The sequence below is a fragment of the Haemorhous mexicanus genome, chromosome 6 (genome assembly GCF_027477595.1).
Source record: "Haemorhous mexicanus isolate bHaeMex1 chromosome 6, bHaeMex1.pri, whole genome shotgun sequence".
NCBI lineage: Eukaryota > Metazoa > Chordata > Aves > Passeriformes > Fringillidae > Haemorhous > Haemorhous mexicanus.
In genome coordinates, this window is record NC_082346.1 from 34,816,138 (window position 1) to 34,843,640 (window position 27,503).

The window sequence follows — 27,503 nt, forward strand, 5'->3', positions numbered from 1 at the left end:
CACAGAACCACAAAGAAATTTATTGTGAGCTTCCTTTTGTAGGCATGGAGGGATACATATAATTCACCTTTGATAAACCTGGCCAGTCACAGTGATGGAGCCAGAAGGAAATCTAAAACTTGATTTCAAGGTCTCTGCTAAGACCAAGAGGTAACTTTCCCTTTCACTCTTGCTAAGGGGAGGTTAATTTGTCTCTGCACAGATTGGGAAAGTTGAAGGGAATGTTCCTGAAAAAGCAATTGAGTCTTTTACATTCCTTAGTTACTCTTTCTAACTTATCTATTGTTTATTCATGCTGATATATACACAGATTTAAAGAATGAATTGAGGAAAGCTCTCTGAATTCAAGCATGGCACATACAGGTATCTTTTGATATTGTGATGGCATGAGAGATACATTATCTTCTGACAAGCTTATGTAGGGGAATGGGCAGCACATAAGGTTATCCCTTTCCTAAGTTATTCGACATCTGTTTTTTTCCTTTTACTGTGTTTTGACAAGAGTTAATTGCCAGCTTCATTCAAGTGAGTGGATGGTTTTAAAGGCAGCACTGCAAGAAGTCATGTGCTGCTTCTTATAGAACCAGAGTACCCTATGCCATTTCCAAATGGATATCCCTTCTTGGTTCTGCTGTCAGTATTGGTAAATGTATATATTTAGCTTCACCTGACCCGGCGGAGCATCATCTGTCATGCCAGAGAGTAAGGCTGGCACATGGGATGTAAAAGTCATTGAAGAAAGGGAATTGGTTACTATATTAGAGTGAGTGTTAAGCAATCAAAATATAAACCCTTAGGAAAAACAAACACCCTGGAGTGATTTTAAATGGGCAGATTACTTCTGGCAGTTTTGCCTTTTGGTCCTGTATTCTTACCAATATTTGAAACCATTCAATTTCAAATATCCACAGAACTCACAAATAAGACAGGAGACCCAATATTTTATTGATGCTTACAGACAGAAAAATTAAGAAGCTCTGAGTTAAACAGTCAGGCTGGCCATCCTTCAAGTGATCATTCCTTTAAATCCCTGTGCTCCAGCAATTTGCTGTGAGACTTGCAGCTTATCTGATTCCCACTTTTGAGAGCTAAATTCTCTGAAAGAAGTAGATAATCTCCACTGACTATGATTTTATGACAGGATTTTCATTAGCAGGTGATCCTTCTACTGAAGCCAAATGAAGTGAGTAATTATTCTATTTTGCAGTATTGTTGACAACTGAATTTTTGTCATACTAAGCAACACAACACAGGAGATTGGATACTCAATGGAAACTATAATTCTTCGGGGGGAAAAAATTAAGAAATGATATCTGGTCACTTTGTACACACCAGGCCTCCAAGTAAATGCTGAATTGCAAGAAAATAGCACATTCAAAAAGAATATTTATGTGTCCCTTTCTCACTACATGTGCAGTATTTTTCTCCTATGTCACAAAAACTGTAACCACAATTTACAAGTATATGCACAATCAAATTGCTATTGATTTAGCAATGCCTTTCTTTGATGTCCCTTGCCTTAACCTCATTTATAAAGCTGTTTTGCATTATTTCAAACTGTCAATGATTTGTGACTCATGAATATTCAAATCTAATTTGCACTTACCTTTTTTGCATGCATGCTTACTTGTAATTTGTCTCATTTGCCCTTTGTTTTGTGTTTATTTTCAGGTTATTTAGTGAAGTAAACTCTGTTTTTAAAGTAATAGCATCAAGTTAAACACAAGTTGGCGTAATTCTCACCTTACTAGAGTCTTATATCACTGCAATTCCATTAACTTTCCTAGAGTTTCTCCAGCCTAAGCCAAGAGAAAGAGGTCCATGAGTTATTTTTGACATTTTTTCTTTGTCTCTGTGTTCGCATCAATACAATTTAGCATGTTTCATTGGAATTGCAATGGCTTTATTCAGTATTTTATTCAGAAAGAAATACCACGATTAACTGTCTCATCCTAGTATTTCAGATTCTAGGACAATTCAGATCTCCAAATCCGAGTGAAAATTAAGTTGTTCCTCTGACTTAAAACACTTTTTTTATCAGAGGGAAAAAAAAATCATTTTACTTATTTTTTGTGGTAAATCCAGTAGAATAAATCCCCAACTTAAGAATACAGTATAATAATATACCCCTTCTCAGGAAAAACTCCACCTAACAAGTATACTGATTGCAGGACAGTGGGTACAAAATCCCATTCTTTTCATGCTTGTACATCTAAAAAAAAAAAGTCTGTTAAGCTGTTAGGTGCCTGAGGAAAGCAGGGCCAAGATATTTGTATGTTTCGTTCCCATTTATGGAGGATTGTGTCATGAGAGCAGTGACTCTCTCTAATACTAAGAAACTTGCTAGATTTTCTTCAATTAATCAAGTCTGGAAAAAAACAACTAAAAGAAATTTGCTTATAAATCAAAAAATATGATCTTAATTATCAAAAGCCATTTGCCAGGGGAAGTGATCTGAAGTTTAACCAGGAGCAGGGGGAAGAAAGTCAATGGATTTTCCATAATGTTTGAAAGTTGAAATGAACCTACAGTGGCAAAACTGGTTGTTCCTGGGTTCATGCTGCAACCCCAGTTGCAAAGCAGCCGTAGGGGGTTCAGATGGCTCTTGATCATGTTTGTGACCATACATGTGAACATTAAAGCAAGCAGGATTTTTCTCTGAACAGATATTAGATTAATGCATTTCCTTTACGGACCAAATCCTGCTTCTAACGGAAAGGAAGCAGGATCAGGCTGTCAATTAATACCTTCACAAAACTAAAGTATGCAAACACAGACAGGAATATTTCTTGGGCACTTTTATTATTCATTTAGTCTTCTAAATAATTTCAAACAACCTTTTGGGAAATAGAGCAAATGTGATAGGTGGTCAGTAACACATCAAGTGTAATGAAATTAAAAGCCCAAATGAACATATTGTGAATGACTAAAAACTGTTTGCCTTAGATTTAGTTGGTCAGTGTTTTAAAGTAAAATGAAGCAAAATTCCTTTGTATGATGTGGGGTTCTCAACTGGGAATAAGAGATCTGAAGCCCAGAAAATATAGCTGCATTCATCCAAGGGTTCATTTCAAATGAATAGTTTCATCATCTCTTCCATAAAAGAGAAAAATATTTCAAATGTTTATTTTTAGCTTGGCACATGAATAATAGAAATAAAAGGATCTGAGTATTTAATGTGAAGCAATTCTTAAATAAACTCAACATATGGGTTAAAAATTACATATCAGTAGAGTTTTGGTTTTTTTCTAATACCACTACCATGCTTTTAAATGACAAGTCTCAGCTGTTGTGAAGTCCAAGGTAGCTGTGTGCCCTGAAACACCGAAGAAATAGTATTATCCAGTATGACACATGCCTAGATATGTCTTATTGTGATCATAATATAGCCTAAAGGTAAGAATACAGAACAATCACTTGTGTGCTATTTTTTCAATGTTGTTTATGTTTGTCTACATCAAAGAAAAGCCTCTGCTGGAGCTATTTATATCATTGATCAATAGAACTATTAGCGATGGTTTATAAATGCATGAGACAAGTTTTAAATTTAGCATGTACTTTAAAAATGAAATTTATTAGTACATTAACTTGATCATGTTTCATCACTGAAAAGCCAGTTCATCTTGAAAAATGCTTTTGAAAAAGCAGAATATACCACCATGACATGAAAGATACTTAGAGTGTCAAACAAAAGCCCTGACTGTGAATCACCAAAGTGTGAATTAAAGGACTGATGTTTTCTTGTACTGAGGGTTTACTGAAAGGGTGGAACTGGACTGTCCACATTTACTTTCACTATGACCTGGCAAGCTGAGTACTTCACACCTGCAGATTTGGCATACTACAAAACTACTTAGCAGAATTCTGTCTTGTGTCCTCCATCCTTGTTCTCCTTTAGTCAGTGGGACTTTGGGACAGGTTTAGACTTGCTACTGAAGACTGACAGAGATTCTCAGCACTGAAGTGGTTTTCTATGAACTTGTGGTCCCCTCAGTAGGTGAGGTGTATGGAATGATTGGCAGCCCTTCTGGTCAGTGAGAATTAAAACTGGTGGCACGTGTCTTGTCTTTTAGAGCTATGTGCTGTATGGTCACAGTGTAGGACAATTTCCTTTCTAATGTACTAACACTAAAGTCAGTGGTGATTCAGCACAGACGAGTTTTGCTTTTTTCCTAACAGTGACAGGAAAATCATAGTGAGTAGAAGTGTGCAAACACAGTAAGACAGTCAGATGTACATTTTAGACACAGGGCCTATTACCTGGAATTCAGACCAGTCGCTGCCCTTTAACGCCATTACCAAGGAGAATATCCCATCTTATTCATCATAAATAAAAATTCCTAGATCCTTTTATTTTAACATGGAAAACACAGTGATGTCTGAGAACTTGTGAAGTCTAGATGTTGTCCCTCTGTTTCCTCTTTATTCTCCTGTGGGGACCATTTTCTTCTGTGAGAAGGGGATCTTCTCTGCAGTGTTACTGTGAATCATCCTGCTCAGACTGACAAGACTCAAATGGAAGAATAAGATTTTCAAAATTATGAGCAACAGAGAGGAAAAAATAAAATTAGAACAATCATGGAGGATTCAGCTTCATAAAATTGTATGTATTAACGACTCTATGTTCCCTAACCTACCTTACACCTGAGTTTCATTGCCTTCCATTAGTGCGGTAATTAATTTAGCTGGAGAGATGAAAGGAGCTAGAGATGACAGCAGACATGGGTGAGAAAGAAGTCAAATATAGGTCTGTAATGGTGGGCAGTGGAAAAGTGTTTTCGACATGCATTTTGTAAATGTTAGGAGACCATAAGGGACTGAATACAGAGGAGTGTGAGACGTGGTACTTTTCTACTGTTTCATCCAGGGTTGTTTATAAAAGGAAGGGCAAAGTCCGGCAATCCAAGGCAACATGTCTAATCTTCTTGTGTATCTCTGACCACTTACAATGAAGGGTTAATCTAAAACCCCCTAAACTAAAATTCTTCCTGCCTGGGTGGAAAAAAAATATATACATATACATATATATATATATATGTATATATGTATATGTATATATATATACCTAAGGCTTTTTAAGAGAAATGTTGTACCCAAGAACTGTTTTTTGAGCTGGGAGTGTTGTACTGAACCTCTGGGGCAAATGTTTGCATTGAATTGTTGAAAGAGACTGAGATTGGCAACGCCACCCTGCCCTTGGCTAATGAGCCTTCCCCGAGAGAATATCAAGTGCAATTACCTTTCAGGGAATAACAACATACCAAAGAACCATGGACCCTGCAGAGAAAAACGAAACACACATTCGTAGGTAGAACCTGCTATGAATCAGCATTAATTATCCAATAGAGGGAACGGGGTTGCAATAAGTCTCAGTTCCCAACTCACACCATAGATCACAGCAAATGTGAGCTACTTATAGAAAAAACATTTGCAAAGTTCAGCTTGCCCTAGCCCCCCTCCTTTCCGCATACACTTCTGCACTTTGGCTGTGCTTGCGGGTTGCGCTTCTGGGACAACTTTCTCGACCCGCGGTTTGGAGGTGACTGAGAGGCAATAAAAGAAGGCTGGTGGCAGTGAGTGAGGCCTCCGAACGTCAGCAGTACAGTGAGGCTGAGGCAAGGACTCATTCGAGGTTTCACAGGTGCCGACGTGGCCGAGGACACCTGGCTCCTCTCAGCACTGGTCAAGGAGGTCGAGCTGCAGGGCGGCCGCCTGCCCTTGGCTGCAGAGCCGGGGAAACCGTCCCCCCACGGCTGGTGGTCCCAGCGAAGATAAAAAAAAGGGAGAACTGTCCCGGGAGACGGGCTTTTTGCAGTGCACATTCCTAAGAAGGAGAACGAGGCAGGAGGCGGGAAGGCCGCATATTTCGGGTTGAGCTAGCGGGAAAACGCGCGGAATTGCCAGGGCTAAAGAGGTGCGGGGGGGGATGCTGGCCGGCGCCTTTGTGCCGGAGCGCGTCTTCCCGGGGCGGCGCGGCCGGCGGCGGGGGCTGCGCGGGGGCGGCCGGGCGCGGAGCGGGCCGGGAGCGGCGCAGCTCCCGCGGAGCCCGCAGCCACCCGGGCGGCTCCCCGGGGAGCCGGGAAACCCCGCCGCAAACTCTTCGGACGTGAAAACGGCGCGGAGCGGGGCCGGCTGCTTTGCTGAAAACAGGCACACGTATATTGAGTTTGTCAGGGATCATAAAATGCGAATTGATTATTCAAACAGCCATTGATTATAAAAGAATGCTTACTGCAGCAATGGGAAAGGTTAAAAGGAAATTGACCCTCTGCGTACGTGACATAAAGTCATTAGGTAAATGAGATATTCATACGGGGTGTAATCAAGGTCGTGCTAATTTTATTTGCGGTATTCGACTCAAATCTCGAGCTGCGTTTGGGGACAGCCAATTGTCCCCGAGGGAAATGAACCGCCAGGTAGACCACAGGTGCCGTAAAAACATCCCAAAAAACCCCCAGGTAAATAAAAGCCGAGTAGGGAAGTGAATTGCCCCGAAGTCCCTTGTCCGCGGTGGGCGCGAACCCCCGGGCCAGCCCCAGCCCCGGTGCGGCAGCGGGGACGGGCCGGCGCCCCAGGAGCGGCGCGCAGGATCGGGGCTCCCCGCAGGACTCTTCTCACCTCGCTACTCCCGGGTCCCCTCCGACCATGGGAAGCTGGGAGTGCGAGCAATGTCAAAGATCCTCGCCTCTCCTAGACAGGATGAGAACGTGTAAAAAAATTAGATTTATTTATGCACATATTTATCCCCTCTAATTATAGAAATTAATCCTCTTACTTATGACTAAAAGGTAACGTCTAAGGCGTCCCTTTGATGTTTAACAGCATCATTTGTGGCTAACATTCCAACTGATTAAGGAATAATTGTTGTTAAATGCTTTACAAGTGGATAGTGTTTAATTGAGAGGCATTCATAATTTTACGGCTTACCACAAAATGAAACGTAATTAAAAACGCAGAAACTTCCAACTGATTTTGTTCCAATTATGTTTATTGTTCAGACTAATTACTGCACAAGACGGGGTACTTTTCCCCATGTCTAAATGGCACACGCTTCCCAAGTATACCCTTGCAGGTTTTTCTTTTCCAGGTACAGGCTTGGGACGGCTTTCTGCAGCCTCCGCTCTCCCCACCCCTCCTCCCCATTATAATTAAATGCTCCAGCCTTTTCTTCTCTCCCCCATGCAACACCTTGGGATGTGAGAAAGTGATGGCAGCTTTCTTCCCTCGGAGCTCGAAGTAATTGTAGAAGGGCTGATGAATTTCTTGAAGAAACACTTGCCACACACTGAGGAAACCATCTCCTAGCAGGATTTTACAAACCAAAGTAAACAAAGCACCCCAGGGGCGATTTCCTCCTTTTGCGCAGCGTACTTCTCAATTTACCTCAGAAGGGATCACAATCACACACGAGAGTTACAACAGAAATCATACTTGGTTTGGGAAACATATTCTGTACAAGAAGCAGAGAAATTGAAAGTGTTCAAAGGAAGGGACAGTCATTAAAATACCTGCCAGGCGCGCTGCCATTCCCTTAACTAACCTTCCTTCTTTCCCGTGAACTCAGAAATCTCTTCAGCATCTATTTAAACACAGATATCCCGGGGGGGAAAGGGGGAGGGGGGGGCTGGTTTGCGGGAAGGGGGAAGGGGAAAGAAACCAACCCACATACCCCTCAGGTCCATCTCACCAACACCTTTAAAAACCCTCATCCTCGGAAAGGGGTGGGAAATAAAGTTACTTGCCTGATTTCACTGTTCTATCGAGGAGAGTTTATTGTGCAAATGGACTTATTTATTTAGTCCTGAGTTTCTTTATCCCTCAGCTGGGCTCTTGGAGAAAATTAGAGACTTGCCTGAGATCATACTAATAAAAAATCACTGCCTACAGTTAAAGGGAATAATCACATCGATCAGACCCTGATAAAATAGGGGCGGGGGGCATCAAATGCCCAACACTGCTTACAGTTTGCTTTTTTCCTTTGGGCTCCAAACCGCTCGGAAAGGATCACACACGTATTTATTGCTCCTTTTGTCTCCTTCTTTCTAGCTGGATTCAAACCCCTGCGAGTATGTGCGTGGTTTGGGGGGTTGTTGCTCTCTTTGGGAAGGTTGTGGCATTCACAGGTGTGCTTTGGCTCGTCGCTGTAACCGTGTACAATTTCCCAATTCTCCTGGAGGGTTTAATCTAGGTGTGAGAGTAGAAAAGTGTTTAAATTCTACTAGGGAAATAAGCGGGACCGGGGGAGGGAGGGGGAAGGGGGGAGGAATTCCCTCTTTTGGCGAGTCAGAAATAGCCCAAGCTTTCCAAACGGATGTTAAAATTGGACATAATGGAGCAACACCTCCTTTTTTTTTTTTTCTCCTTTCCTTTTTTCTTTTTTTTTTTCCCTCTTCAGGTATGAGTCTTGAATCCTTTTATTAAACTGACACAGATTTCCAGACATGGAGAAAAGGAGGGGTATCTGAGGTGGACATTTTATGCAAATGAGCAAATCCGAAATGTATTACAAATCCACTGTAATAAAACTGACAGTTTTGACAGTATTGACAACATAAATATATGTTGGAACATAGCACTTTCAGACACTTAACCGATGAAGCAATAAAAAGATTCGACTACAATATTTCAAATAATCGACATTGATGTTTTGATACATCATTTTTATACCTCGAATCGATCTATCACTCTATGACCGGTCAATTTTAAGTAAAAATCTGCTGCAATTATTTACGCTATTGCCAATGACGACCTAATAACTGTTTTCAATTAATTACAGCAAAACTAAGCATTATGAGGACTAACCGGCCACATATTCCATTGTATGGCATTTCTTGTATGGAGAACAAACACATATATGTGTATTGCATTCTCTTTGTGGGATCAAAAGAAAGACATACAAAGACGATCACAATCTTGAGGGGGGTGGTGGTGGAAATAAAAAGCAACCTCTTTTCGGGAACACACTGCCGGCTCTCACCATGTACTTCTAGGAAACACGCTATAATATTTTGTCAGCTCTCTCTGTGCAATACCAAACCGGGCTCTCAGGATTTTTTTTCTTTTTTTTTCCTTTTCTCTTTGGGCTCTGCACTGAATCCCACTTCAAACAATGGGCCGAGCAGTTCTTTAAAAAAAAAAAAAAAAAAAAAGGAAATTCGTGCTTCGAGTGATTGCCTGTGTGTTGTGAGAGTCTCCGGATCATTTCAAAAGAGGTAGGAGTATATTGTTCTCTCTGGACCGAGAACTCCAGTGTAAAAATGAGAGCGCTCCTCTTCTGGAGTTTTATAGGCAGCTGGAGAACAAAAGGGGATATTTTGAGTGAGCTAGAGCAGAGCTCTGAGCAGAGTTTGAAGCCTTTGCAGATTCTCTGATATCACACTAAAGCCATTTACTTTGCCCTAACTGTCCTTTTGGTTACCATGTTATACTGGAAAGATTAAATTTTTTTCATACTTTGGGATTCTTCGAACAATTGCAAACTAGATTTTTGACTACCCAGTGCAAACAGTATTAGTGAGAAACCCTGACAGGTCTGTGATTGTTTTCTTTTTTTCCCTTTTTTTTTTTTCCCCTCTGGCGTGTGATGGAAATACACGTCGACTGTTTATGGTCTCCACTTTTACAAACATTCCAGCCTGAACAACATAAGTAAAAAAAATATATATTCTCATCTCTTCTCTGACTTTAGTGCTTCACACCCACCCGCGTGACACAAGCCGGACAAACGCGAAGGGGTTCATCTCTCTGCCCCTTCCCAGGGCGGGTTTCTCCCCCCAGGGATGGAACGCGGGACTGGGCCTCATCAGCGTCCCGCGGGAGCCGCTGAGCCGGGGACGAGGGCTCTGCGGCGGCGGAGCGAGCCCCGTGCGGGCCCCGGCGGCTCCGGCTCGTGTTGGAGCCCCGCCAGATAGCGCTAGAGGGCTGCTGATGGCAGTGCCGCCCGGCCGCGCAGCGCAGCGCCCGCCGGGGCAGCCCGCCAGCGCCGCAGCCCCGCGCCCCGGGCAGCCGGGGCACAGAGGGCTCGGCAGGGCAGGAAGAACCCGGATCGTCCTTGTGTCCTGCGGGGTTGGGGTTTTTCCCTCTAAAAACAAACAAAAAAAAAAAGAGGGCGGAGGGGTGGAAGAAAGAGGAAAAAGCGAAGTAACAGGTAAGTAAATGAACCTCCTCCTAATCCGGCTTTCAGAGATCTCAGTCATACCGCAGTCGAGGTCAAGAAAAGTTCACCGTGATGGGCTACCATTGACTTTCAGGACTAGAAAGATTTTCGACAAATAATAATACATTACTGAAAAGCGAAGTACACCGCTGGCAGACGGGGGGATCGGGGTGAGGAGCTAAATGAACCCAGTGATCTGCAGAAGCTAAAACGTGCATGATTTCACAGGGGCACCCGAGATGGGACCTCGAAAGTCCTGCAGCTGCGGGAAGTCGGAGGCGAATCAAAGAGTGCTGAGACGAATAAAAAGTGACTGAAGTTGTAAAAAACAACCGTAAGGGCAAAGGAGAGTGTGGTAAAGAGCAGGTTTGGGGGTAGGAATTTAACTGTGGCACAGTCCCGATTTTAAAAAGAAGGTACTGTTTAAACTCCACACTTCGCCTTGCAAGCAAAACAAAAAGTAAAATTCACGTGAATTTCACTGCGGTGTCACGGTGATGTCCCGTGTCCATATTTGAACAGGCAGATTGCTTTCTTCATTAATTATGACACATTGCGTAGAATGATAGCTCGAGATAAAAAGCCAGTTCGAATATGCTACATTTTTCACTCTGTTCCATGATATCCTTGACCCGTCTAAGAGGAGTTTTGCTTTCAAATGCAGTCTACGCGTTACCGAACACAATGGCATCCTCCAAAATACTTGAACTCAGCACACAAACAAACAAACATTGAGTAAAGTTACAAACAAGATTAAGCTTCAAGTTATTTGTCCCTGTAGCAAGGCGTCAATTGTCCTAACAGATGTAGGGACGTTAAGAGGATTTAAACCATGCGAATTTAATAAACCAGATTAGCAATAGGTGCTTTCCACAAGTGCTAAGAACCGGAAAGTAAATCTAGCCTAAATTACCCATCGGACCGGAGGATCACCTACAAGGAGAGCTCAAAATTTCCTACGGGGTACAATAGGATTTCGCGCAAGCATGGCTTGTTTTCCCCCTAAAAACTTTCCATTTGCATTAAATCTTGTGATAGGAGCACACGCGCGTGCAAAACAGCGGTTTAAGGTCTCCGGTGGGATTTATTCTTGAAATCTGAAATATTACCTGTTGTGCCATCCGCTTTTGCAAGGCTGTGGAAAAAGAGAGAGAGAGAGGGAGGGAGGGAGAGATGTAACGAGCAAGCAAGAGAGGCATGTCTCAAAGCCAGCAAAGGACTAAGATGCCACACTTCGGAAAGGCTGATTGAAAACAGACTCTTCTTAACTTTTAGAGGATTTTCTCTCTCGCTCCCTCCGAGGGCTAAGAAGCCGATTTGGGAGTTTGAAGGGAATAGGTTTCAGCATCCATATTTGTTCTGGTGCACTTGTAAAATGCGATTTGAAGAGGATCTTTAGCCCTCTGATTGTCTTTGTATTGTTTTTCTTGAAACGGATCTTTTGCCCTTAATGAATCCCCACACAGCTGGACAGCTCCTGCTCGGACACTGAGAGCGCTAACCCCAAACTGACCCCAATTTGACACCACAAGATGAAATTTTACCGCCTGTTAAAACCATTTCCAGCCTCGGCAAAAGGAGCTGGCGGTTGACTGAGATGCACTTCCATACCGGACACCTCATTTCTCTTTGGACTTTTGAGCAGATCTATCAAAAAAAAAAAAAAAAAAAAAAAAAAAAAAAGAAAAGAAAAGGAAAAAAAAAATAGGCACCACCCCGACTCGTATCTATCCCACACTTTTCCTCAAAACAGCCCTCGCTCTGAAAGTGATGCAGGAGAAATGGAAATTAGCCATTTTAATTTTCCCGAATTACTTTTTTTTTAAAAAAAGAAATGTCACTGGTTGGGGGGGGTAAATAAAAAATCACCTAAGTATGTGAAAGCCCTCACCCTCTGCACGCACGTATCCCATTTTCCTCCGAGTTCCCAACAGCATCTTTGTTAATACATGAGTACATTCACTTAAGGGCGCTAAATTGAGATCCCTTTTTAATGGCTAAACTGTAGCGCTTTATAAACCACATTCTCTGTGTGCTTTAATCCACTGGGATAGTGATGAGGAAAAAGCCTTCTACTCTTTTCACGTGGAAGAAAAAAAGACACAGGAGGAACATGAAAGGTCTTCATTTGCTATATGAAATTTCACTTTCTATCAAGTTAAAATAATTTTTAAAAGTTGATCCCTGTCCCAGATTACAAACATGCACAGCAGGGCAAGACAACGCAGGGGGTTAATTAGTTTAGGAGGGGGAAAAAAATTAAACAATTGAAAGGAGCAGCACTGAACACTGCACAAGCCTTTGGCTGCTTTTTTCCAGCTTTGATTTTAGTCTGTTTTCTCAGAATTTCTTAATCAGGGCAGCTGAGATCTACAAAGACTTCTGTGAAATATAGAATTAGCAAAAAAAAAAAAAAAAAGTCCAAAATTATACTCTAAGCAATAAAATAATTTCTTCTATGGGAGCCAAGCAATCTAACTTTTTTAAGAGAAGAAAACTGATTAACTTCTCTTACAGCTTGCAGTCTAAAAAAATGCATGAAGCCTTAAATGTAGCCAGATTACTTTTGCACAGCCAGTTTATAAGGAAAGAACTCTTCTTTGGTGATACTGAAACTATTTCAAAAGAGGCACATTTGTATATCTCAAGAGACAAGGCTCTAGGTTTGCATTGCCACGGTTAAAAAACAAGTTTGGAAGCTACAAATATTTGAACCACGTCCTCTAAGCTGGCTGCATCACAAGCAAATGATTCCGTGCAAGTTGAGAAATCTGGCATCTTTGGGGCACGGGGGGGGGGGGGGGGGGGGGGGGGAAGGGAGAAGAAAGAAGGGGAAAAAAACCCAAATAACATTCACCGATGACTAGATCTCTTAAAAAAAAATCTGCTAAAAAACTACAGCTGTAAAAGTAGGAAAGGATTTGCATAACCTACTGCTCTGTAGGTCTCCGCGCACCCAAAGGATTAGCCAAGCATTCATTACCATGAATATCTTGAATTACGTTACCGATTTATACGACAGAGTATAAAATACTGCACAAGAAGACTGGCTTTTTCCCTGCGAAATGAATTGACTTAACCAGTGCTTGAAAGAGATCTACATACTAAGGGCTCTTCTACTCACCTCTCTTTACAGTCCCGTGAAAGTCAGTCACAGCAATTCGGTTGCTCTTAGGACTAGCTTTAATCTTGGAGGAGATCCTCTAGGAAAAAAAAAAAAAACCCGTGTCTGCTCTCCGGCTTCTGGCGGGTTTTAAGCAGGGTGCAACTCTGGCTTTAAGTAGGAGAGGGACTTTTCTCCGTATTCCCCTCATATTTGTAAATACAGCCCTGCTCTGCAGGGCTCGGCGCTAGCGGAACATGCAGGAATGCCCACTGGCGTTTGTCAGCTCTCCACACTATCTTTCTTTATACGTGAGGGCTGATTTCCCGCAGACATCATTGTTATGATGGCTCATTTAATCAAACTGTTTAATTGCTCCGGTAATCACTATCATCATCACAGGTACTCAATCATTCATCATTTTGGAGGGGTTTATTGACCTCTGGAGCTCATTCCCTTTGCCTATTAAAATCAGGCCAAATATCTATAACTACCCCTTGAGTCATTTTCTTAAAGTTAAAGAAAGCCCAAACCTCTGAAAAGCATGGTCATCACCACGAAAAGCAAAGCAAACCAAAATCTAACGGAATAATGTATTCTCTGCCGTGTATTTTCAAAAGCCATCTATGTATGAGGCCACATTCACAAACGGGTACATAATCATTGATAAATTCCACTATTAACGGGATAGTCTGTTTTAGATTTTATGTGCAGGGGACCGTGAACGAGGGTGGGGGTTGGGGAGGACAAAACTGCAGCAATCGATAGTTTGACCATCGCTCCTCCCCTAAACTTCAAGCATCCCCCATGATTGATGATCCCGGGTAGCTTTGGTAATTGACTGCTCTGAGGTAAGGCATGGTGTAGCTTCAGCGAAGTGATTGGGCGAGAGAAACGCACCAAAATTAACGCGCGTGTGTGTGTGTGTGTGTGCCTGTGTGTTCGGAAAAGTTCATTTGGTACTCAAGGGTGGGGGGGGGGGGTGCATCATCTCACTTAATTTGCTAAATAACCCCACCGTAATTAGCACTACCATTAGAAGGCATTACCGAGCTAATACTCCAGCATACATTCCACAAGCGCAACGTCGATAAACGGTAAAGTCCAGCACCACACACACGTAAATACTGTGCTCAGCGCCGGATCCGCTCAAAACGAACATGCAAACAGAAATCTACATAACATCTGGATCTCTCCTACAAAAGACGGAGCATGACTTTGTTTTTAAGCCCTTTACAAAGCCTGGCAGCCTAATCGCAAAACTAAAAGGGATTTCCCCCTCTTCCCTCCGCCTCTCCCCGCCTCCCCCCCCCCCCCCCCAAGACATCCAGAGCGTGTTTGATAGCAGCGATCACTTAATGAAGAGCGGTGCCCAACACGGTTTGAACGAGGCGTTCTCTTCATGCCCTGGAAAATTAATTTTTAGCGGAGCACAATGAGTTGTCAGAGGGCAGCGGCGCGGCGCGCCGGCGGGCCCGGGCGCGCGGGCCCGGAGCAGCCTCCCCGCGGCCGGGGGCAGAGCGGCTCGGCGCGCCCCCCCCGCGCGCTGTAGCTCCCGGTGCCCCGGGCTCGCGCACCGCGCGCGGCAGCGGCCGGAGCCGGCGACCCGAGCCAGCGGCCCCGCGCGCCGCCAGACGCCCGACACCGCGGGTAATCGGAAGGTATTTGGTTGCTCAAATAATCTAGCGCGAACCGACCCGGGGCCGGGCTTCTACCGCACTTTTCTTCTAGCTCTCTGCAGTTTCCCCTGCCTCTCCCCCCTCTCGCACACACGCACTCTCCCTGTCCTTCCTCCCCTGCCTCCCTCCCTCGCTCCCTCCCTCGCTCCCTCCCTCCCTCCTCCCTCCCTCGCTCCCTCCCTCCCTCCCTCCCGCTCGCACGCTCGCTCGCTCGCTCCTTCCTACACGCCGTGCTTCGCTCGGGGCAGGGGCTGCTGCGCGGCTCCCCCCGCGCGGCGCCGCGGCCGCCCCGCCGCCGCGCTGCGCATCCCCGGCGCTCCGCCGGCTGGGGCGCCCCGCCGCCCCGCGCCCGCGCCCGCCGCCGCGCCCCGCCGCTCCCCGCCGCCGCCGCTCCCCGCCGCCGCTCCCCGCCGCCGCCGCCGCCGCGCTGCAGGACTGGCTATGGCCACCACTACTTCCGGGTTCCGTCACTTCATTCTCCCGCCGATCAGCGCCGCAAAACTGAGCCTCTTCTATAAGGCAGCCGGCAGCCAACCTGCCAACACTTACTGACACTCACTCATCCCAGGGAGTGAGGGAGAGAGGGAGACAAAATACCTGCCGGGAGGAAAAAAAAAAAAAAAAAAAAAAGGAGAGAGGGGGAAGTCCGGGCTTTGCAAACTATTCAATTTTTCTTCGCATCTTTCCCCACCCCCCTTCACAAGTACTTTGAAAAAAACAAAACAAAACCAAAACCAACAACCCTATAAGCGATCCTAAAAGGCAAAACCCGAGCACGGAGTTACTGGAAGAAGAAACCGGGGTTAAAAAGATTCCTCCTCTCTTCTTCATCATCATCAACCATCATTCATTCACTACCTTGACATTCCCTGGCTTTGATTGACAGCTGGAGTGGCAAAAAGCCATGAGACACGACAGTTTGGTTACATGTGGGTTGCTGACGGGCCGATCGTAACCTTCAGTTTGGGGGCTTGACAATTTTTTTTTTTTTTTTTTTTTTTTTTTTTTTTTGCATAGAGAAAGAAAAAAGGAAAAAGAGAGACAGAAAAAGGAAAGAGAAAGAGACAGAAAAAAAGAAGAAAACACAGAAACTCATCGTGGTTCTTGACTGTTTTTTATATATTGTCGTTGTTATTGTTGTTGTTATTACTATTATTTACCCATATTGGAGGATAGGAGAAGTCTATAAGTGGGTTGCAAAAAAAAAAAAAAGGAATCTTCTTCACTCTAAATCACTTTCTTTGCTGGACTGGGATATTAAATATACGACACATCCAGGAGTTTATTGGAGCGCAGACTGATGGCGCAAAGGGTAGGTTTAAATCTCCAACACTTACCTATATATAAATCCTCTCTTAAGAGGGGCCTGTCCGATTTGCTCTCCTCTGTTGCTGCTGATGATGGCGGCCACTATTAAAAAATAGCAGCAAAAATTATTCGCTGGCTTTTTGTGTGTGTGCATGAGTGTCTCTCTGTGTGTGTCTCTCTGCAATTGTTCCACGCTTTTTTCCTCTCTAGCTTTTTCCCTAGCAGCGCGAATTCCCTGCTCTCTGCCTGCTCAGTAGCACGGGTTTCACTGGGGAAAGCTTGCTGCTGCTGCTGCTGCTGCCGCCGCCGCTACTGCTGCTGCCTAGCAAAGACTAAGAAATACATATGTGTGTCTGTGTATATACGAATGTATATATATGTATACACATATAGCTGCTTTCTTTTTTTTTTTTTTTTTTTTTTTCTGTCTCTGGCTGTGACAAGGACAAGGGGAATTGCCACTAAATAATGTTTCTGGTAACTTTCAGATTATTTTCCCCTTTATCTACCTCCCTCCTCCCGATACACCCTACCTTTTCTCTCTCCTTTCTAGTGTTGATTTATTTATCTAGTTGGTTTTGATTCTGCTTGTTTATTTTTTTTTCTTCTTTTCTAATGCAGAGTAACTCTAGTTTCTCTCATCTGTTTCCTTCCTTTTCATCCCTGTTTCCTTGTTAGGGTTTCTCCTGCCTGTGCTGAAGAGGACCATCTTCCCCCACACACTCAGACAGGCAAACACACTTTCCCCTTTTACCTCTTCTCGCACCCCCACTCCTCCTTCAGCCCCTCCAGCCTCTGCTCCCGGTCCCAGTTGATTTCATTTTGAGCATTTCTCTCTCTATTGTGCCTGTTCTTGTTTTGTTTTGCTCTGTTTGTGTCTGTCCGGGCGCTTTACTCTCTTCTGACTTTTGTTGTTGTTGTTTGTTTGTTTTTTTATTCCCCTCTCTTCTCCTCTTTCTTTTTCTTTCTTCTCTTCCGGCCCGCTTTTTGACAGTACGATGAGCTGCCCCACTACGGCGGGATGGACGGAGTAGGGGTGCCGGCGTCCATGTACGGGGACCCCCACGCCCCCCGGCCGATCCCCCCGGTGCACCACCTCAACCATGGGCCGCCGCTCCACGCCGGACAGCACTACGGCGCCCACGCCCCGCACCCCAATGTCATGCCGGCCAGCATGGGCTCCGCTGTCAACGACGCTCTGAAGCGGGACAAGGATGCGATCTACGGGTAGGTGCCGCCGGGCCGCCCGGCGCCAGGGCCCGGCTCCGCAGCGCTGGTGCCCGCGGAGCGGCCGGGGCAGGAGCAGGAGCCTGGCGGGCAGCGGGAGCTCCCGCGGGGCCGCGGCGGCAGCGGCCAGCCGGGCCCCGGAGCGGAGTGGGGCGGGGGGAGCCCGGAGAGTCCGATGGGAAGACAGCGGCAGGGCAGCCCCCGGCAGCCCGCTCAGGAGGGAGACCCGCGCGGTGGCACTGCCGTGGCCGGCGATCTCGGGACGAGGGCGATTTCGGGACGAGGGCGATCCCAGCCTGACTCGGCTGAGGTGCCAGCACCCACGGGAAATGGGTGCTGGAAAACAGACCCCTTGGGGACAGAAGCTGGGTTGGAGAGAGGTGGTGTTGCCTTGTCCTTCCATTTTTCTTTTTTTTATTTATTCGATTTTTTCCTCTTTTCTGTTTTTTGGTTGTTTTTTTTTTTTTTTGGGTGGGGGGGGGGGAGGTATTTTCTTACCCGCGGGGGTTTTTAAAAATTTCTTGGAAAGGCCCCATTTAGGAGTTAGAGACTCTCATTGCTCTGGATTTTAGTTGGAGAAGTGTTGTTCTGGTGTTCTCTGTGCCATAATACCACTCTTCCAACTTTGTAAATAAAGAGCTATTCACATCGCGGAAGGTAGCAAGAATAAAAGGGATTCACTTCTTGCAAGCAGCTCTTCCCAGTGACAGAAGACATAAATACATTGGGAGCAATGAGCTGAATTTTCTATTTAGAAAAGAAAGAACATGAGGAAAAAGAAACCCATACCCAGCAAAACTCAAGCCTGCACCAGGGTTTTGCTTGGAGGGAATGACACCGATTCTCTTCAGTGCCTTTTGGAAAAAATACAAACTGATCCTAAAAGGAGAGCTAGTAACATCTATGACAGAGTGTGGGGCCTTGATCAGACACCAAAGGGGAAAAGAAACAAATGCATGCTTACTACTTAGCAAGCAGATAATTTTTTTTTCTGACTACACCAACTATGGGAAAATATTTCGCGAAGTGCTCCCTTCCTCCACCCCCTCCCCAGCTCACTTATCTGGACAGATGGTATTTTACTTGGGTGTGCTTCCTAAGCCAGGAAACTTCACCACATTTTTGTTAGCAGGCCCCTTGAAAAATAAAATTACGTATTAAGTAGTTTGCAGTTTGCCTAGCTGTACTCTCGTTTTAGGTCATAGCTGGAGGGTAGGGATGGGATCTTCCAGGTTCTGCGGTATTTTAAGCTGTGGCAAAAGTGTAACATTCTCAGTTGAGCTGCTGCTGAGCACGTTCGGTGCCTTGTGCATTTAGAGAGGTCACTTTTGTCCTCGTCGGTGAGGACTGCACGGGGAATGTGGTCCGGGCACTGCAATTTCAAAATTAAAAAAAAAAAAAAAAAAAAAACCCAAACAAGCAAAACAACGACAGCCAGCTCACCACCAAAACCGGTATTTTTATTTCAAAATCTGGTTCTCCACTGCTCTGCTCGGGGCATTAGTGCGAGACTGCGGAGTGTGGCTGTGTCCGTGTGTCCGTGTCTGTGCGTCCGTGCATTAAAGAAAAAAAATACTTGTTGATTACAGCTCTTCTTTCCCCCTCTCCCCCACCCCCTCCCCTCTCTTTGTGTGCCACCGCCCGGTAGGCACCCGTTGTTCCCCCTCTTAGCTCTGGTCTTTGAGAAGTGCGAGCTGGCGACCTGCACGCCCCGGGAGCCCGGCGTGGCCGGCGGGGACGTCTGCTCCTCCGACTCCTTCAACGAGGACATCGCCGTCTTCGCTAAACAGGTCCGGCACCTCTCCCCCCGCCCCCGACCCTCACCAGCGCTCCCGCCGCCTCCTCAGCGCCTCGACCCTCACGGCCGGGCGCTGGCAGGGGCAGCCTCCCCTTCCCCCGGCGCCCCCTCTCCGGCGGGGCGGGGGTGAGCCCTGATGGCCCGGCTGGCCCTGACCTCCCCCCCTGCCGGCAGCCCCTCCACGCTGACGGGCTCGGACTCCCGGGCCTTGCCCTCCTGCATTAGTGATAGGGAAAGGTAGCTGTGGCCGAGTTTTCGAGGCAGAGGGAGCGGGAGGGGAAGCAGGCAGGGGACCCACAGGAGAAGGCTCCCGTGGGACCGGCGGTAGGCTCAGTGCCGGACCGGCAGGAGCGGAGCGGGCTTCTCTCCACAGCTCGGTGACCCAGGGCGTTCAGCCGGATTTTGGTACCGGCCGGTTTTGTCAAAGGGATTTTCCCCTTTCGGGCGATCCGGTTACGGGGGTAAAGACAGCAGCTGTAGTTCACGCCGCTTTTCCTTCTTCTTGCAGGTCCGCGCCGAAAAACCACTTTTTTCTTCAAATCCAGAGTTGGACAATTTGGTAAGGCCTGCTCCCTGTTCCACTGCACTCCCCTCTCGCCCTTCCCGACCCCTCCGCCCGCTGCCGGCAGGCGCCCTCCTCCGCCCCGGGACCGGGCCGAGCGGTGCGGCCGGGCAGCGGCTGCCGGGCCGGGCACCGGGCTGCGCCGGCATGGGAGCGGGGCGCCGGCCGGTCGGCAAGTTGCCGTCAAGGGGCTTCAAAGAGCTTTATTCTTAGAGCCAGTCAGAGCAAAGTCTCAACCCCCAGTGCATGGCAAAGCTGAGTTTGAAAGCCACGGGAAGCTAAAAGTGAAGGAAGTAACTGCTTAAGAAGAGAGAGCTGGAGATTTCTAATGTAATTCTTTTGCTAATGTGAACGATTTCAATATTCAAAGTGCCTAAATCCGCTTGTAAAGAAGATGCCAAACTATTCAAACACACATTCACCCCCCCCTTTCTCCTGCGGGCGGGGGTGGGGGTGGGAGCGTGTGTTTGACTTCTCTGCGAACCCTCGAGGATGAGGGCCGGGGTGCTGAGGGGGGAACGAGGCGAGGAAGAGGTTTTCTCCAAGATCGCGGTAATAAAGTGCTAATCACCGCTCCTGGAATAAATATGATAAAAATCAAGTGTTTAGGTTAAAGTTGATCAAAATTGTTAAAGCGTGACCAATGAGCTAAAATCCTGTATAGTGACCGCGCGCCCTGACAATCCCCTTCTCCCCCTTTCCCACTCGGGCTCGCGGCTCTGCCAAGCCCCCGTGCTCCTGTCTCCCACGTAACCCCTTGCTCAAAACTTTTCTTGCAGATGATCCAAGCAATACAAGTACTAAGGTTTCATCTTTTGGAATTAGAAAAGGTAAGAGGCACGGAGGTGGGCGGGGGGCATGCCATTCCCTGCCCCCTCGCCCTCTGCCCCCCCCCCCCCCGCCCCCCAGCTCCCTTCCTCCCGACTGTTTGGGCTGACTTGTAAACACGGCCAGAGAAGATAGGGGTAATGCATTGTGACACTGTAACCTGTGCCATCACAGCATGTGACACCCGACAGACATGCCCAGACCGTTTTTTTCCCTTTTTGTGTGTGTGTAATTTCAATATTTATTAATATTAAATATTAAACCCCTTTCATCCTTCCTACCCCTTTCCTCAGTAGAAGCTCTTTTTCCCACTCAGAAATATAATGTTTAACAAAAAGAAATGAAACCACTCGTTCTCCTCTCCGGCTCTGGCAGGCACATTAACCCCAACCAAGGACTAAATGTTTGGAAGAGACAGGGGCCCCTGCGAGGCGTGGGCAGGGGCTGTGCCCTGGGACAAGAATGGCTCTTCCCACAACCTCAGCAAGTAGCTTCATTTTACTGCTCCCGGCCATTTAGACCTTTTTTTAGCCCCAGTTTGAACTGATCATGCCCCGAGTGACTAGTTGTACCTGTCTGGGTTGTGTATGCTCCGGAGATACCACCTGGGTCCAGCTCCCAGTATTCCGATGTTATCACCAAATCCGATTTTCTTCAGCACTCGAGTCCGAGCCCACTATCTCTCTCTCTCTAACTTGTTGCTACAGCAAGTCTCTAGAGAATAATATGTGCTGCAACAATTTCTCTATTGTTTCCTTGCCTTCAACTATTGTCCCTCTTAATTAGAGTTACTTGTGGAGTAGATCAGAGGATTGAACTTGTTACCAAAAAAAAAAAAAAAAGCCAAAAAAAAAAGCGCCGAAATACATATGTAGCCATTATTGATTCTATTATTCTTCTTATTCTTTTCAGGTTCATGAATTGTGTGATAATTTCTGCCATCGGTACATTAGTTGTTTGAAAGGAAAAATGCCAATAGACCTCGTTATTGATGAAAGGGATGGCAGCTCCAAATCAGACCATGAAGAACTCTCAGGATCTTCCACAAATTTAGCTGATCATGTAAGTCATCCTGTTTTCTTTATGACACTTTTTAAGTTTTCAACCTGCTTAGAGGACCTGTTCCGGATTTCCTTGCTTTGCTGCCGTTGTCTGTTAATATTATTGCTACTTTAACTTCCTACAAGCTTGAATCCCGTCTTCAAACTTTCTTCTCTTTTGCTTTTGCAAAGTTTAGAAATGCAAAAGGCTCCTTCAGTTTTCATCTGTAAAGCATCGAGTTTGCAATGGTTTGTAAAGTTTCCTAGTCTGGGCGGCTTGGAAAGCTAGCAAACTGTTGGTTTGATGTGGGGATCAGTGCTTTCTCCTGTTCTTTGCCAACGTTGTAATCAATGCATCAATGTAAGGAAACACAGACAAGAAAGTTGGGAAGAAAGTTTGCTGATTTGCTCCCCCCTCCCCTCTCGTGGGGATGACAAGTGATGAGAATTATTGGCAATACTACACTACATTAAAAAAAGGGGTTAGCACATTAGAGTTTCCAATGCTTTTGCTTTATAGCAACTTATTGTCAGAATATGGACTTATTGCCAAACGCCTGAAGCATCTTCATAATAAAAGACAGTAACCTTGATGAAGCAATTATTAACAATGTATTACAGAAAGTTGGAGAGAATGATGATTGAGTAACCGTAGGTTAGCGGTTGATTTTAACACTTTAGGAGTTGGTGAATTAGTGTAATGTGTGTAGTACTGAACATTGGTGTGCATGAAAAGGAGAGTGCCTTTGTTTTTCCGGGTTTTGGAGTGGCTCCTCTGGTCCTTCAAAAGATGTAGATGCAGAGACTTTGGGATGTGGAGGGAAAGACTGCAGCTGGTACAGCAGAAAAGGAAAGGAATAGCTCTGGGTAAAAAGGGTGGGTGTGAATTCCACTTTATTTATAGGAACGCATCCCTGGGGGGCAAAGGGGTTTATACAGTTTTAGATTCAATTGAACTAATAATCTAAATGATAGAGTCTAATATTTTAGCAGTTGAAATATTAATTTAACACCCGGTGTGAAGTTAACCATGCTTTCTGCACAGGCGCCTGCCTTTATTTCCCAGTGTGTTAAGAAGAGTAGCTGGAAGCCCAGGGAGAATGAGCTTTCTAGGAGCTTTTGTTTCCTTTGAAAACATGTTGGTTTTGTGTGTATTTGGTAATTACATTAGACCTGGACTGAAGCTGAATTAGAAATAAAATAATAATAAATTCTTCTGAATGTCCCCCTTCTGGCGTGGCTTAGTTACGGGAAATATTTTTGGACCCAAGCCTTAGCTTTCATTTTCTCATTTGTATTCAGTAAACATTGCATGACAAGGTTTGTGCTATGTTTTACACTTTACATCTATTATTTTGAGAGGGAAAAAAGTATGCAGACCTTCCTTAAAGTTTCTCTGCTTATCAGCTAACTCACATGTAGGCAATAAACTCCATGAGGCATGACACAATTTCAAAAATATTTGTTTCATGGCATTTTACAACCTTAAATTCGTGGGCATAAGTATTCTGGGAGAGTACTAGAAAAGAAATTGAAATGAGTGGCAACCTGAAAGATAGTGAGTCACTGTGTAAAATTTAGAGAAACAGAAAAAAAATTACATGTTTCTCCAGTACAGTTTCTTTACAAGTGTGTTTCAAGTGGAAGTGTAGAAATGGAGCATGCTTATGTTTATATTGAAGAGATTAGATAAACTAGCCTGTTTAGGGTTCTGGCAGATGGCAAATGCTCAAGCCAATTTGCAGTGCTCCATTATAATATTTAAATTCACACACAATGATAGGACAGGAGTGGAGAGGGTGAGCATTTTGATAATTTGGTAACTATTATCTTCCCTAAGAAGACTCTCCTCTTGCTTTTGTAGCCCCAAAAACAAACTCAAACAAATATGACAACCCATTTGTCTTGCACCCGTTAGGGTTTACCACTTCATTGGGTATTATAATTTAAAGCCTTTTACTTCCTGGAGATTTGAGCTATAACATTTTTACTTTAGCCCCCTGCTATTTGTTTTGAAAGGAAGCAATAATTTGTGCAACCAGAACACCAACTGGGAAATGAAGAGTTGTATCACATAGTTACATTTTATTCATGCGTTTTGGGAAATGTGTCTCCTTATTGGATTTTTTTTTTTTTTTTGTATATTAGCTTGTTTTTCTGACAAAACTTTAACACCTTTTTATAGCTTAGTCAAACTACCATGTTTTATATTTGCACTGTACAATGTTCCAGTGGAAAGAAATGCATCTTTATTCACAGAAAAGGAAAAGGTTTAAAAAAATGGCTAATAGAAACACCCAAGTCTATTGAAAAATGAGCTATCATTTCTGAGCTTCTACCTGAAAATGTAGCAGTTCAAGCATGCAAATTTGTCCAATTTGGCTCTCCAGGTTTATTTTTTTTTCATTTGCCTTGATATGCATATTTAATATATAGCCTTAGGCTAGATCTCATTTGGTGAAAGTTGGTGTAGGGGTGATGATGAGCCACTTCAGAAGGACAGAGACAGCATGTTGTTTCCTCTGTTTTATGTATTGGCCCACTATTCTGATCTGCGGGTCTTCCCCTCATGGTTTTATTTGCACATGAAATACTAGGAACATTTCAACTGATTGGCTATGAATAATGATAGCCCAAAAGAAGTGTAGGTTAATTTGTTGTGTGCCAAGATTTCTCTTGTGGAGGTGACAGTTTGTGACAGCTGTTTGACACCCCAAAAATCCATACCCCTCTATTGTTATTAAGCGGTGTAAAGCTACCCTGTGTGTGTTTAATGTGAATGTGAGGGGTGGTAGTAGTGGCAGAGCTGAATTAGAAACTAAGACAGCTCTCAGCTTCATTGTTTTTCTAGACCTTAAAACTGGCATGAAGGAAAGTAACCGAAAGAATTGTAGGATTAGCCAATATTTACCATAACACTTTAAATGGGGTACTCAAATATTGCATGCTTCCCCTTTCAAAATCTACTGCTCTGCTATTTATATAACTTAATTGGAGACCCAAAAACAACAAAGGAATGAACTCTTCAGAGATATACCTGTACTGAAAAAAAGGAGACAGCTGAAAGTTGTTGTGCTGTACATGTTTGGTAATAAATGTGTTTATTGAATTTTATTTTAGTGCGCTATTAACTGTTATGTAATATAGTTAGTGTAAAGGGTCCAGGGACTTGGTAGATCAAATAGTGTAGTGCTGGCCACAAGAAGCTGAAACTTTTGTTATTACTCTGCTGTGCTTAGTAAATATAACAGCCCATAATTAGTGTTTGAATTTTTAACACCCTTGGTTTTTTTATTGCTCTGAGGTATTAGCTGTAGATGGGAAGAACGTAATTACAGCTATGCCCTGGCTGAACCAGATTAGTTAGGGGGGAAAAAAGATAAGAAAAGAGGGGAAAAAAGCCTTTGCAGCTGCAGTTCAAGTTCGGTTTCCCAGCGCAGACAATTTATTATTGTTCAACTAAACATACCGGGCCCTATCCTGAATTCTGTGTTCAGCCTAACACGTCTGATGAGATTGTTTGCAGATCTTTTTTTTTTCATATTTCAAGCTATTCAAATTTGAAAAACATGATGCTCATAAAATTTGGAGATTTTTAAACTCTTTTTGAACATATTATAACATGTTGTACTTTAATTATACTTTTGTAGCTGGCCTCACCTGGTGTCATACAATTCTTCCTTTAGTACAAACCTGTTTTGAAGCCTAGTAATTCTCCCATAGAAATTTATGGCTGTCCTTCTGCTGGCTTTTGTGGGAACAGTCTTTTTGATATTTGTTCATATGTTTTTGTAGCTCAGAGGTAATAATATATAGATCATAATTCCTAAAATATCATTAAACCAGACAGAAATAAACATACATGTATTTTATAAAAAAAGACTCTTGACAGATTAGAAATCCAACATCTTAGCCGTAGAAGAGAAAGATTAGTCTGAATATTAAAACTTTCAGCTCTCACATGAGGAGATACTTTATTTTGTATTTTTGGATATCCAGACAACATTTCTTTAGTATTTCTCCTCAAAGAATGGTCTCTGAAAATTCCTGATGTTTTGCAGATTAGAAAAAATAAAATCAGTGTAGTATATTCCTGTTCCAGTGGTATAATTAAATCTTCAGATAAGATTTTATTGAGTAATGAAGAAGTAATTGGGGGCCTGATGCTATAGTCTGCAGGTATGCCACACTTTTGTGGACTTCAGTGGGAGTTTCGAGAAACACCAGATTAGACCCCAAAGGTACCCTTTCTGTCTGTAGAGTCAGAAGGAAAACTGAGTAGCTGACTGCAACAATAATAAGGCAAACTTAGAATGTGCCTCAAGACTTAGGACATTGCTGTAGGCCCTTTTTTTTTTTTGTAGTGCCTTCTGAAGGGGCAAAGAGCATCAGGGACTTCCAAGACTGTAGTTAGTGTTGTGCATTTCTGCTTTTTGATGGGCCAAGGTACACTTCTGTCAACAGCTAAGTCTCAAATTTGAGTGCTTTAACTTTAAACTCTGTTCTCTCAAACTGAACCAATAATGTTTTTCAGTATCTATTTGATAAAACTGATCCCTTTTGGTTTGAGTTGTCTATCAGTCTAGATGAAGTGTAGCCACACAGAATGACATAGAAGGACAATTAAAAAACCCTTCACCCCCCTGATTTTTCAAGTCTCAGTTCCTTGGTGACAGGTGGATTACATGTCTGATTTCAATCTTAATTAGAAAATACAAAACACACAGCTTTTCAGAATGCTGCCATGTTCTAGGAGAGTCAAAAATTGCTCCTGATGCCTTCTTCAAATGCAAAATCAAGGGACAAGAATTAAAACTGATACATTTATACAAAATATCTGATAGATTGCTGTGCCTTACTTTTTGTTTCAACTGTGTAACTCTAGTACAAAAAAAGTAATTATCTTAAGTATGCATTTTTTGGAAAATAAACCTGAGCGCTACCAGGAGTAGTCTTTTTTAGAAAACATACATATTATGTCAAATTAGAGATTTTCATGTATTTTTGTCTTATTGAAAGTTTTTTTAAATAGTAAGTTTGTTATTAAATGCACTCGACGTGATCTCTGAGATACCATCCTGGACTTCACACACACCACACACAGACCCAGATACACACACAGAAACCCACGTGCACGCGTGCAACAGATTTCCGTGTCCAGCGTGGTCTGTAATAGTTTCATATAAGGCTGTGCCTCGACACAAATCTTTGGGGTATCAGTCATATCTGTCATTCCCCCGTGTTTACATGTGTTACTTGTAAGAACAAGGAGAGCAGGATTTGGATTGTGTTTGGGGGGAATAATGCCATCTGTATCAACTAGTTCAGTTCAGTTTTGTAAAACTGAAAAATAACTGAAACTGTATAGCCAAAAAAAAAAACCACCCCTGAAAAACTGGTAAAATTAATTTACCAGACCTTTGAGTCCAACCATGTTTAGAAATAATAAGCTTTGTAGCCATTGTAGTTTCTTTTATAAAAACAAGCTGTGCTTTTTTTTTTTGTTCTTTTAAGATTAATGATTTTTTTCAATTTCATCTGATAAAATTATGTTGGGGCCTGATCCTGTCAGAGTTCTATACTTGAAACTTCAGTTAAAATATGCGAGTCAAATCTTGCTTAGCTCACTCACATGGGTATCAGCTGGCCTGATTGATTTTACTTCCCAGTTATAAATAAGAAGCAGATTCCTTATGGTTAATTGAGTCTTTAATATCACCATAAAAAGCTGTATGAGATCAGAATCAACCCTAGCAGGACTACATACACACACAAAAAGCTAGCCAGACTTTGCCCAGCAGA

The 27,503-nt window shown here is 44.0% G+C and overlaps 2 protein-coding genes across 15 annotated transcripts in view; one reads left to right on the forward strand and one right to left on the reverse strand.

Moving 5' to 3' along the window:
* Positions 1 to 6,321: 6,321 nt before the first annotated feature.
* LOC132329109 (myosin IC heavy chain-like) lies at positions 6,322 to 15,230 on the reverse strand. Of its 7 annotated transcripts, XM_059849818.1 has the most exons (5): positions 14,309 to 14,557; positions 13,281 to 13,359; positions 11,701 to 11,803; positions 11,266 to 11,291; positions 6,971 to 10,081 (listed from the first exon to the last, which is right to left on the reverse strand). In XM_059849818.1, the coding sequence occupies exons 3-5, from the start codon at positions 11,763 to 11,765 to the stop codon at positions 9,693 to 9,695; spliced, it is 480 nt and encodes a 159-aa protein (XP_059705801.1). In that variant the 5' UTR covers positions 11,766 to 11,803; positions 13,281 to 13,359; positions 14,309 to 14,557; the 3' UTR covers positions 6,971 to 9,692. The 7 variants fall into 7 exon arrangements, 1 of the variants encoding a protein (XP_059705801.1); XR_009486969.1 differs by lacking the exons at positions 11,266 to 11,291; positions 11,701 to 11,803 and adding an exon at positions 6,322 to 6,690 and having other exon boundaries at positions 7,189 to 9,292; XR_009486965.1 differs by lacking the exons at positions 11,266 to 11,291; positions 11,701 to 11,803 and adding an exon at positions 15,164 to 15,230 and having other exon boundaries at positions 6,971 to 9,292; positions 14,309 to 14,455.
* MEIS2 (Meis homeobox 2) overlaps positions 14,005 to 27,503 on the forward strand; it is a 175,426-nt gene continuing 161,927 nt past the window's right edge. For 3 of the 8 annotated variants that reach the window (XM_059849805.1, XM_059849807.1, XM_059849810.1), the window contains exons 1-7: positions 14,005 to 14,110; positions 15,956 to 16,250; positions 17,241 to 17,473; positions 19,122 to 19,263; positions 19,780 to 19,830; positions 20,613 to 20,663; positions 21,574 to 21,723. In XM_059849805.1, the coding sequence (XP_059705788.1) occupies positions 16,239 to 16,250; positions 17,241 to 17,473; positions 19,122 to 19,263; positions 19,780 to 19,830; positions 20,613 to 20,663; positions 21,574 to 21,723 (639 nt within the window). In that variant the 5' untranslated portion in view covers positions 14,005 to 14,110; positions 15,956 to 16,238. Of the gene's footprint in view, positions 14,111 to 14,829; positions 14,921 to 15,955; positions 16,251 to 16,690; positions 16,724 to 17,240; positions 17,474 to 19,121; positions 19,264 to 19,779; positions 19,831 to 20,612; positions 20,664 to 21,573; positions 21,724 to 27,503 lie in introns of those variants that run through there. The other 5 variants (XM_059849812.1, XM_059849808.1, XM_059849806.1 and 2 more) reach the window with 5 other exon arrangements.

Coding starts and splice junctions, on each gene's coding strand:
- LOC132329109 (XM_059849818.1), bottom strand. CDS start 11,765: ATGGAAGTGCATCTCAGTCAACCGCCAGCTCCTTTTGCCGAGGCTGGA. Junction 11,292..11,700: donor GGAAATGGTTTTAACAGGCG/GTAAAATTTCAT, acceptor CTTTTTCCACAG/CCTTGCAAAAGCGGATGGCA. Junction 10,082..11,265: donor AAAAGCGGATGGCACAACAG/GTAATATTTCAG, acceptor GTTTGTTTTTAG/AGGGAAAAACCCCAACCCCG.